Raw genomic sequence first — 12,992 nt, 5'->3', positions numbered from 1 at the left:
ATAAATATGCACCAAAATGAAACTTGCAAAACTGTGAAATGAAAACTACCTGAAAAATTTACAGTACAGAGTAGACACAAAGTCGTGTCCCCCCCCCCCCCCCCCCCTCAACCATTTCCCCATTAATAACCAGTATAAACCCTAATCTTAAATAAATAACATGAACAACAGTTCTTTAAAGGAGTTTTCTTCAGATATGAACCATGAAGGGCTGCTCATCAGAGGCAACACACTGTTACCGATGGAGATCCACAGTACTAGGCCCTCCAAACAGCAAGTGAGATGATCACTGTTGATTTCAAGTCTTCTTCAACTTATTCGAGGAGTTTCAAGAGACGACAGTAGTACACCCTCCAAACAGCAACTGAATGAACACTATTGATTTCAGGTATTCTTCAACTTAGTTGAGGAGTTTCAAGAAATCATATGGAATAGGAAATTGCAAAACAGTGAAGTTTACTTCAAGCATAAGTGTAGAGGAGTTGATATTAATTCATAGCAGATGAGAAGACAAAGCTTGCTGTTATTCCCAAACTGCTGTGTCTAATACCAATCAGTGATGTTTCATGAAAGAACTGCATGAAAACTGCATTTTTTCTTTCTCAGGTGAAAAATGACAATTGGTTACACAACTGATTACTGCTACGACACATTCATATACAACAGTGATAGTGATAATTATGAGTGGATTACTGTTTCTGCAGCTTTAATCTGTCTTCAGGGACCTCAAGGCATACTAAGACAAAAAAGAAAGGACTATTTGGTGGCAAAAATCTTGTAAGCAACCTATCAAATAAATCTGAAAAATCTGAAAAATCTGAAAAAATTGGAAAAAATAATTTTTACCATTTCATTCGAAACAGTTTCTAACTAGCTGCCAAAATTAATTAATTGCTTTTGTTGGACTCTCTGGCCTGGACATAATGGTACCTCCATTTTTCAAAAAGACTATTGGTACAATTTAGATTCCATACAGAACAACCTATGTGACTCCAGCTAAAGAATTTGTTTCATTGTGGAAAATATTTTTAAAGAAACTGTTGGACAATATAATTTCCGATAGCTCCATCCCACTTAAGGGTTACCAGAACAGTATTCTTAAATTTCTGTCATTTGTCCACTATCTACTTGCATTGGCTTGTTTTAAAAATTGCTTTAAGTATGCATGATATGCAGTACAATAGGTAGAGCAACAGCCAGGATCATTTCTTACTCAACCACAATTCTGTCTTAATAAAACTAGTAATTAATGTAAAGTGCCTGGAAGAATTAATTTTTCTTTCATCAGATGTGACTTGTGTATGGAGAACATTTGTTTTTGTCATTCAAATTACACTTTGCTTTATTATGACAAATATGAGGAGTAAACAAGGAACATTGTTCAAAAATTATCATAAGAACTGTGTTACAGATATTGTCATAAAGTGATGTATGTGTAACAAATATTTCATTTCGATAAATTAAAGTCACAATTGATGGAAGTCATCTCTAATGTGACATCAAACCTTGCCTTGATTTATTTTCTTCTGCTAGTCACCTTTGTAAGAATTACATACAATTAGTTATCATTATTAACTGCCTCTTATTCAAAACATGAATGATTACATTTTTTGTGTAGTTTAAGTTCTTCAGATTTGCGTGTGTCATTTTGAATATTTGCACTACACTACACTCTTGTCACAGCCAATCGCATGTTAGGCAGAAAGGGCTGTACAAACTGCTGCCATAAGTGGTTCTTCATGTGATAAAAATGAGTTACTTCAATGATTTTAAAAAAATACTTGGAGTGCATCTTAGCAGCTACAATTTTGACAGTTTATTTCTTTCATTGTATTCTTCCTGGATAAAAAATTACAGTGTGGGTTCTGATATGCCCAATTGGACCATTTCCTCATTAGAGCAATCATCTCTATCCCAGGTCTGTTGACTGATGGACCCTGAAACATACAGCACACAATGCAACAGGTTAGCAGGTTATAAGTAACTGCTGCTCTATACTGTGGGAGATTTTCATTTATATTTGTGGTCATTTCGAGAATAAGTACCTTTGCCTAACATCACACAACAGAACTATCATTAACGCTGCTTATTACAGCACGCATATTCAACTTTCAATAGCTGCTACCCCGTACTACAGCATTTTTCAGTATCAGTCTCTGGAAGTCTACCTTTGTCTGGAAGGCCAACACAATGTCTGAATGAGTGAAAAAAGTACACGATCCACATCATGTAAGTACCACCAACAATTTAACACTTATGCCAAACACTTCTTAATTATCTTTAAACTGTATCTGAAACTAAGCATAATCAGAAGAGGGTGCTCTAGAAAATGAAGTCAATATGGTAATTGCTGTGGTCTCACCTAGTATGTAAGTAGATTTAAAATACTAAGGAAAAAAGTAAAATATCTATTTGTGGTCATTTCAAGAATAAATACCTTTGCCTAACATCGCACAACAGAACTATCATTAACGCTGCTTATTACAGTATGCATATTCAACTTTCAATTTTTGAGTGGTTAAATTTTGTACACTTGGCAGCACATAAATTAGCCACATGTAAATTCTGAGCTAGCTGTTGGGAGCCAACCACAGTACAGTGGGCACATCACTGCTTATAAACGTAAATAGTGCTTGTAATTGGTGTATGTGATGGAGTAAGTTACGCCTTCTAGATAGTATGAAGAACACATCTTCAAAATATATGCAAGAATACATGTGCCAACTGGTGCCTGGTTCTGGATATGAAAAGATCATTTGATCTAGTAAGATGGAGCCAAGGATGGGGTAGTGCTGAGAAATATCTAAATGTAGGAGTATCCAGCTTAATATTTTGGTAGCTTATGGAGTTGGTTAAGAGGCCAGTACGAGGCTGTGCATTGACAGTGTTTGGTTCAAATACAATTTTAAGAGACTTTACTGTCTTAAATTTATTTAATTTATAGAAAATATAAAATTAAGAGAGTGGAAGAAACTGACTGTTCTTGAGGTACTTTGGCCTGCAAAATAACACAGTATTTGATTTCCTCATCACATAGAAATCTTTGCCTTCTAATCACCTGCCTTCCACAAGGAACAGTTTATGAGACGGGCAATAAATTGCAATTTCTGCTATCTCCATCCGGGCTGTTATGATTGACACTGTTGCCATTCAATATACAGCTGATGTTAATATGGATCCTTTCACTGACAGCCATGGTATCCTTTGCAGTCTGACTTCTCAAGGCCAGCAGCAAATTGTAGTCACCAATAGGGAACACACAGTACTGTGTTTCAGTTATAATGTGATTAAAAACTGATTTTGCAAAGATGTTTTCATCAGTTCATCTTGTGTCTGTGTTGAAACAGAACAAATTTTAGTTCCTGTACGAATACTGGATTGTCCAGTTTCTCAAAACCATTCCATTCTCTGTTACACAATGTGCTGAGAAATAAAATTCTGTACTCTGGCATCCTATGTCACTAAATTCCTCTCTTCCATGGAAACAGTCATTCTGTCACAAATAGACTGTTGACAATGAAGCATGGCTCATGAATACAGTGACTGAACTCAAAGCTTAATTGTGCACATTTCTGACCTTTTACTGTGTCTTGCCACTGGATATCATGAAATAAATGATGTGTGCTACTAACTAGACTGAAAGGAAGGTTAGGCTTAAAATCATTTTGACAACAAGATCACCAGAAACCAAGCAAAATCTTGGAAAGAGAAGGATGTGCAAGAAAGCCTGCCACGTCCTTCGCACAGAAACCGTTCCAGCATTCACAACAAATATAAATAAGATTTGCCAGACATGGATTTGAACCTCGATGTATCTGAGTGTGAGCTCAGTGTCTTAATCGCTGCACCACCTTGTTCGAACTTTTTCTGTAAGTGAAAACTGAACATAAAAATGTACTGATAGTGTTCCTTACTGGTAACACACGCTTATGGCAACTGTAACAGTTTCCTCTAGCACTTCATTATAATTACTTTACTAAACATCACCATGTTAATTACAATGAAATATTAGAGCTACCCCATATTAGTAGGCAAATAGCAGTAGCTGCAGGACCAATTCAAGAACTTTTTCCAAACAAATGACAATATCATTTGGCGGTCCTCCTTCCCCTCCATTTTTCCACACAAACCACATTTTGTGTCCTTCACCCTTTCCCCTTCCCCCTCCTAACCCCAATCCCATTCATTAGTTACAGTTCCTTGGGCTCTTGGAAGGACCTTTAAAAATAAATCTAGTGAGTGTGGATATGAGTTGTTTATGCTACTAATTATGATACACCCTGTGTATAAATTTTGCACTTGGGGTGCTTCTGGCGCCCCTCTCAGCTTGATGCCCCCCTTTAGCTTGGCAGCCAAGCACCCATTTGTGTTGCTTGAGTCCTGAAAAAGCCTCAAGTAGTTGCTACCACTGAGTTTCTAGGATGCCATCAGTTTTATTGTATCTGCCATAAGAAGAACCCACATTCAATTTTTAACTGAAATGTTATCATGGGATGTGCTTCATGTTCTACAGTGCAAATGTGCCTAAGAGCATCATAAACAATAAACTGTTGGCTCAAATGGAAAAAATAGGTATATGGTATGAGGAGGAATTGGGCCTGAAGCCATCTGAATGTAGAGTCTCAGTGTTGAGATTCAGCTGCAAAAACCACAAGTGAAAGCATAACCACCTATTTCACATAAAGGGTTACTATTACCTACACAGAATGTCTCCACATTTCATTTGCAGAAAAACTTGTGTGTCATTTCACAAAATGTCCAGAATATTGAGAACCATTTCATGTAATATTCAATTAAGCTAGGTTACATTTAACATCCAACCAACACCAAGTCATTAAATACACATGGGGACAGAGAAATTTCATGGAAATGATAATGCAAAAAATAATGTGAAATTTGTGGTTTTTAGTAAACAATGCAAAAACAGCAATTCTTAGGACATATCATGAAATCTGCAATTTTGCTATAAAAAAATATTACAAATCTCAGGACAACAGTTTACCAACATTCACAGCTGATAGTCACTGAGTATTAAAACAGCATTTTGACATCTAATCTCCTCAAGGCTGATGTTCATGTAATGAACTACACTGTGACAATGAAAATAGCAATGAAATTATCAGTAAAATAACACTGAATTTGACAAAAAAATTACAATGGATTTGGAAAAATGCACTGAATTTGGTAAAGAAGTACAATGACTGGGAAAAATTGACACTGAATGTAGTGGCAAAAATAACACTGAAATTGGCAAAAAAAGTAACATTACATTTGGCAAAAAATAACAATGAATTTGGTAAAAAATAATACTGATTTTGGTAAAAAATAACACAAAATTTAACCATATTATTTTTTTCCTGTCCCTAGGTATGAAGCACTCCCTGAGAGAGGGAAGGATTAGGGAAAGATATTGGCAAGGTTTGTTTAAGAACCATTCAAGTACACCACGCACAGACAAAAAAATGATATATTGTACTTGTCATATTCCAACATGTATCTTTCAACATTTCTGCCCTTTTGTCACCTGAGGATGTTCGTTTGAAACGAAACTGGTCATGAAGTAATAAATGCATCTAAAATAACAGCTGAGGTGGTTTTATTACTGTTCATATTAATCAGCTATGGAAGCACAACATGATCACAAGTATTCAGGCATTTGGCTAAAGTTTGTAGATGAAATTATGGAAAACCTTAATCAGGATGGCTGTGTGCACATTTGACCCATACTCAAATTTGAATGTTACAACTTAATCATTGTGCCATCTCAGTGATAACAAGAACAGAATGAGGAGAAGGCATACATTTAAAAATCTTTTTAGGTGCATACCTTCACACATCCATCAACAGAACATGACACCACTTCATTCTTTTTGTGTGCAAAAGAAGCACAAGAGACAGCACCTTTGTGTTTACTGAATGTGAAAATACTTTTGTCATCCGACCCACTTTCAGAAAACATATTACTCCAACTAGTTTGACGAAGACGAGGAGATGGTGTTCTGACAGTACCACTGTCACCCGATTTCTGTTTCTCTGTTTTCTTGTCAATGATATCCTCCAAACTCCATAATTTTACTGTACCATCTTCTGAAGATGACAGGAATATTTTATTACTTGAGTGGCATTGTAGGCATGTTATCTGCTTCTTATGGCCTTGAAATGAGTGAAGTATATGTTTATAGTCGACTGCCAATAGCTGTAACAAGAACAAAAAACATAAACAAATAAGTAAATGAATAATCAAATGCATACACTGCAGATATGGACAAGTAACACGCCAGAAGCAAATTTAAGGGGGAAAAAAAAACAATATTTTGTTCTAATGCTATCGATGAAAGTTTGACAACTTGGCACTATTATCTGATTTTATAAATCCCCTTCATTCACTCTAGAAATTTTGATGCAGCAAATTATGGGGAACGATCTGATGAAGATGAGTCTTTTCCTATAAACATTTCAATGCAAGAGGTTACTCAGGATTTCATTCTTGGACCAGTTCATAGTTCTCAACTGGAAGTTTGACTCCTAATTACAATAAAACTCAAAACATTCAATGTATGACATATAACTAATCTATTCCCCTCCTTAACAATGGAGACATGATTAGTGAAGAGTAAATGAGGAAGTCTCAAATGATACATATATTCATTAACTACTGTGAAAACTGAACTCACTGACCTTTACAATCAGAATATTATTTACTACTGACAGTTGTGATACACTTAAGCTGATTTACTTCATATAATTTCATTCTTTGGTGGCATACAAGGGATGGTCCGTGAAATTGCTAATAGTACAAAAGAAGGTAAGAGAATGCAATAAAGAAATTATTGAGCCAAAATTGTACTTTCAGCAGCTCGAGGTGCATTTGTTGTACTCTATGTTCAACAAGATGGTAGTAGTGGTTAGCTGTTTCAATCAGGGAAAGCTTACACCAGCAAAGAGGCTAGAATTAAACAGGAGTGGTTTGTTATTAAATGGAACAGCATGTGAGAGATAATGTGGCCTACTTTCCATCTGCCCACTGCAATTTCAGAGATAACACACCTGAATATCTTGCAGCATCATTTGTACTGGTCAGAGGAGCACCATAGGACCCGAATTAATTCAGTCTATAAACAAGTTTCTGAATGAGGAGGAGGGCCGAGTCTTCCTGGAAACCTTATTGCAGCATATAAACTCATATCAGGAAAATCAGTACCGGAAAGAGTCAATATTGACTACTGTCATACCAACCACCGCTCTGCTGAGTGTAGTCTTTGTTTTGGTATGTAGAAGATGAAGCACAAGACTGTTTTTAGACTCAGCCACCATTCAGATTCCAGTGGATTGGATATCCTGTGCATAAAAGCAGCAGAAAGAAGATGAACACACAAGGGGGCGGTAGTAAGTATAACTCATTCATTTTACATTGTAAGTTTAGAAAGAGAGTTAGAAGTTACTGTGCAACAAACTTAGGAATGAAATAACTTCCATGGTGTTTCAGATGGAAGCCTTTCCTCACTTACCACCATGGAAGTGTTTACAGTATGGGCCTTAAGCCCTAAACGAACATAGTCTGGAGTGTATATGTACACAGCCATTTGTGTACTAAAATACTCTCATCTCAGTATCACAGCTTGCACTACAAGCATGTGACACCTGGAGCGACATCCTGGAATGCAGTATGGGGCAGCTGTCCTGAGTCACCAGAGAGCAGCTGCCAAAGCAGAGAGAGACCCGCTCACTGGGGGAAGGTCATAGCCACCTCTGCAGTATCACCAGCAGCATTCTTTGTGCTGCCATCATGGTCACAGTAGGAGGTATTGCTAACAGTAGCATTCAAGTGATGCCATGCTAGGCCCCACTGTTTGCACTGTCAGCAGTGCCGGACATCCATTACTTCCCATGAGAGGCAACTGGACACCTACACCATGCTGCTCCTGATGTACTATGGCCGAGGGCCAGAATAAAGAAGTTAATTGAACAAATCCACTGCCGTCCTGACATCTTATTTCATTCTCCACAGGTGACAATCCATGGGGCCATCTAACACAGACCATGAAGAGTGGGATATGTGACAGCCATCAATAATGGAAGCAGCAACGCAAAAAGTAACTGATTTCTATATTTTCAGATATTAGAGTGGTTGCACTACAGATTTGAATGAGAAGTCTTGGCTACTTGATTAGTAATCACATCTCTAGCCCTTCTTTCTGACTGGTGTTGATACAAGCAAACACTTTATCTTCAGACTGGTTTCTTCTGGTCCCTTGCCTAAGTTATCCACAGTTGTCCCACATCCGAGCAACAGAGGCTTGTTCTGTTGAGGTTAAATACAAAATGTCTGATCATCTTCCAGGTGGATGGCCAAATTTGGAAGTATGGGCACAAGCTATAACTGACTGAATATCATATACCATTGATACCTCCAGCTGCCAATAATTGCCTTTAGCTTTCAAATTACCAACATAAGCTTGCACAGTTTGACTCAGTTAGAAAATCCACAGGAGTTCCCTAAAATCTACATTCAAAATATTGGTAAATCTAATTAGCCACTTGAAGAAACCAAATGTCAAACTTGCTTACAATAATAAAGACAACTGTCCATCACTTATTTATTTGATCTTCAATTATTCTGCATCTTATTGATGTTACTAGTTTGTACAATCTGAATAGTGCATATTGGTACATGTAATAACAAGGAAAACATTTAAATAATATAGATTTGAATACAAACATAAAATGAGTATAAGCTAAAATTTTATATCTTCCTTTGCACAGTCAGAAAATTCCTCTATGGCATAGAAAGCCTTCTTTATAAGCCAGTTTTGTAGAACATTTTCAAAGGTTTTTAATCAGGTTCTTTTGTGTAGACTAGGCAACTAAGTATAAGTAATTATGGGACTGTCATGATACCCCATTTCTTGAAACGTGTCCTACATGATACATTTTTTTGAAAACACGCACTACACATCCTATAGGCTTTTCTGCCACATAAAAACTCATTTTGCCCCAGAGGAGCTGTCCCAAAGCAGTATCCAGTACGTTATATGACTAGGAAAAAATGTTTAATAGATTAAGGAAAGGCAATACTACGTCTCTAGCATTTTTAGACTTAGAGAAAGCTTTTGAGAATGTTGACTGGAATACTCTCTTTCAAATTCTGAGGGTGGCAGGTGTAAAACACAAGGAGCTAAAGGCTATTTACAATTTTTACAGAAACCAGATGACAGTTATTCTAACTGCAACCTGGTTTCTGTACAAATTGTAAATAGCCGAGGGGCGTAAATGGAAAGCACTGGTTGGAAAGAGAGTGAGACAGGGTTGTGGCCTATCCCTGATGTTTTTCAATCTGTATATTGAGCAAGCAGTAAAGGAAACAAAAGAAAAATTCTGAGTAGGAATTAAAATCCATGGAGAAGAAATAAAAACTTTTGAGGTTCGCTGATGACATTGTAATTCTGTCAGAGACAGCAAAGGACCTGGAAGAGCAGCTGAACGGAATGGACAGTGTCTTGAAAGGAGGATATAAGGTGAACATCAAGAAAAGCAGAATGAGGATACTGGAATGTAGTTGAATTAAATTGGGTGATGTTGAGGGAATTAGATTAGGAAATAAGACACTTAAAGTAGTAAGGGAGTTTTGCTATTTGGGGAGCAAAATAACTGATGATGGTCAAAGTAGAGAGGATATAAAATGAAGACTGGCAATGGCAAGGAAAGCATTTCTGAAGAAGAGAAATTTGTTAACATCGAGTATATATTTAAATGTCAGTAAGTAATTTCTGAAAGTATTTGTGTGGAGTGTAGCCATGTATGGAAGTGAAACATGGACGATAAATAGTTAAGACAAGAAGAGAATAGAAGCTTTCAAAATGTGGTGCTACAGAAGAATGCTGAAGATTAGATGGGTAGATCACATGACTAATGAGGAGGTATTGAACAGAATTGGGGAGAGGAGAAATTTGTGGCACAACTTGACTAGAAGAAGGGATCAGTTGGTAGGACATGTTCTGAGGCATCAAGGGATCACCAATTTAGTATTGGAGGGCAGTGTGGAGGGTAAAAATCATAGAGGGAGACCAAGAGATGAACACACTAAGCAGATGCAGAAGGATATAGGTTGCAGGTCTGGGAGATGAAAAAGCTTGCAAGGATAGAGTAGCATGGAGAGCTGCATCAAACCAGTCTCTGGACTGAAGACAACAACAACAACAACAACAACAACAACAACAACACCTTCTCTTTAGTTGAAGGCACTGAAGTCTATCTTCTTCACTGTTCTTTGATATTTTACAGATATTGATGACCTGTATTCTTAATTTTTTGAGTTCAGGTGTCTTTTTAGTACTTTAGGACAGCACTTCTTAAACAGATTAGAAACAAACTGACACAGTTGTCAAAAGCTTCATCAACATTTGATAATTGAGACAGAAAGTTGGACCCTCTTATCATACATAGCTGTGATCTGAAAGCATTGATATGAGAATAATTAACAATGCTAACATAACCGGGTTGTTCACACTGCTCTATGGCATTATTTGTCAGCAATTTTAACCATATCCCTTCACAATCTGATAGATACATGGTATTAATATTCTTTCTACATTTGTTATAACATTGTCTATATGTGACAGCTTTCTTATTGGCTTGCTATTTGTGCAAAACATATTGGGTGATCTGAGGACATTAAGCAAGTGTAAGTACTTTGTTGTTGTAACCCTAATGCCAATGTTAATATCCCCACAGATTAGAATTTTATGTTAACTGTATTTCTGCAACTGGTACACACAGGAAGACCTCTGTGAAGACATCAATAATGCTGTCAAATGTATGGTATACAAACACTACAATTAGTTTTGGACCTGTCAATAGTATAGCAGCTGCCTCAAATACACTTTCAATGAAGAAATTAGTTACGTCAAAATCAGTGTGTTTTGCGAAAGATCATTACTGACATATATAGAAGTACTTCCATAGTTGTTCAAATTTCTTACAAAAACTTGATACTAAACATGCGGCTTTTCGCGGATGATGCTGTAGTATACAGAGAAGTTGCAGCATTAGAAAATTGCAGCAAAATGCAGAAAGATCTGCAGCGGATAGGCACTTGCTGCAGGGAATGGCAACTGACCCTTAACATAGAAAAATGTAATGTATTGCGAATACATAGAAAGAAGGATCCTTTATTGTATGATTATATGATAGTGGAACAAACACTGGTAGCAGTTGCTTCTGTAAAATATCTGGGAGTATGCATACACAATGATTTGAAGTGGAATGATCATATAAAATTAATTGTTGGTAAGGTGGGTGCCAGGTTGAGATTCATTGGGAGAGTCCTTAGAAAATGTAGTCCATCAACAAAGGAGGTGGCTTACAAAACACTCATTCAACCTATACTTGAGTATTGCTCATCAGTGTGGGGTGCATTACCAGGTTGGGTTGACGGAGGAGATAGAGAAGATCCAAAGAAGAGCGGCGCATTTCGTCACAGGGTTATTTGGTAAGCGTGATAACATTACAGAGATGTTTAGCAAACTCAAGTGGCAGACTCTGCAAGAGAGGCGCTCTGCATCGCGGTGTAGCCTGCTGTCCAGGTTTTGAGAGGGTGCATTTCTGGATAAGGTATCGAATTATTGCTTCCCCCTACTTATACCTCCCGAGGAGATCACAAATGTAAAATTAGAGGGATTCGAGCACGCACAGAGGCTTTCCGGCAGTTGTTCTTCCCGCGAACCATACGCGACTGGAACAGGAAAGGCAGGTAATGACAGTGGCACATAAAGTGCCCTTCACCACAAACTGTTGGGTGGCTTGCGGAGTATAAATGTAGATGTAGAACACAGTGACAGCTCATACATATATAGGCGATTTGCCATTTAGCCAGCATTCATTTATACATACTTCATTACCCTGATTAATTGTAGATTCCAGAATCAGAATCAACATTTGAAGAAATTAATCCACTAATACAAACTGATGTCACTGTGCAGAAGGCAGCAGGAGGGGAAGAGGGGGGATGTGTAATGCCATGGGAACAGTAAAGCAAGAGATGAGGGTTCAAAAGTCACCAAAGAGAGATAAAGCAATTATGAAGTCTACAGAAATTATAAGAAAGATATGGAAAGTAAGGAATCTGCAGCGTGACTGACCATTAGCCCTGACTCACTCTACTCATGATAAAGGTGATAAAGCAGATGTGGAAAATTAACATGGCACCTTCATCCTCAAAAGGGCTCAGAAAAAACCCTTGAGGATGAGAATATGAGCAAAAAGAGAAGTTGAAAAATTCCCTCCAGGGTTTTCCTTCATACAGCACCGAAGATTTTTCGACTTTTTGATTTGAATTTATTTATTTAGTTTTTTACATTCACCATAATTCATTTTATTTATTTTCTTACGTTCACCTTTTATGAAAAAAACTTAAATTTTATTTTCTTATGCTCACCTTTTGTGTGAAAAAACAATTATTTTAAAAATTGGTGAATGTGATACAAAAAATATTCATTTTTATTAATTTTCTAATTAATTTAATATAAAATATACTTTTTATATGAAACTAAGTGAGTTAGCCATGAAAATTGGATTATAGTAGGATATTTTAGTAGGTTCTAGGTGAGTTTTTGTGAGCTAGTTCATTTGTTTCACCCCCTCAAAAGAACCACATTCACAGGGCTGCATGCATATGTTCCAGAGTCAAAGAATACCCAAGCACCCTACTTCACCTCCATCGGTCCACTAAATTACCCAATCTAAGTGCTGTAGAAAGTGTATGGAAAGATTTAGGATAGCAAGTGAAATTTAGTAGTCAGGATCCCCACAATCTGATAGCTCTATGGGATATAGTCATCAATGAGTGACTTCAGTTGGATATGGCATACCAGAATAAACTTGAAAACTTTCTTTCTCACTGAATTGAGACAATTATCAAGGCTAGAGGCAGTGTTACATAGTATTAGCATATTGGCCACTTTTTGTTCAATGAGCTTATATCACTCCTTCAAAAT

The 12,992-nt window shown here is 37.0% G+C and overlaps 1 protein-coding gene across 1 annotated transcript in view; it reads right to left on the bottom strand.

Moving 5' to 3' along the window:
* Positions 1-12,992, bottom strand: part of LOC126470597 (apoptotic protease-activating factor 1) — a 262,484-nt gene that overhangs the window by 81,678 nt on the left and 167,814 nt on the right. Inside the window, exon 12 of the mRNA XM_050098549.1 lies at positions 5,828-6,196. Within this exon, the coding sequence (XP_049954506.1) occupies positions 5,828-6,196 (369 nt within the window). The remainder of the gene's footprint in view (positions 1-5,827; positions 6,197-12,992) is intronic.

The sequence above is a fragment of the Schistocerca serialis genome, chromosome 3 (assembly GCF_023864345.2).
Source record: "Schistocerca serialis cubense isolate TAMUIC-IGC-003099 chromosome 3, iqSchSeri2.2, whole genome shotgun sequence".
Classification (NCBI taxonomy): domain Eukaryota; kingdom Metazoa; phylum Arthropoda; class Insecta; order Orthoptera; family Acrididae; genus Schistocerca; species Schistocerca serialis.
The sequence above is the reverse complement of the archived record's forward strand: the minus strand, read 5'-3'. Positions and strand labels throughout refer to the sequence as shown.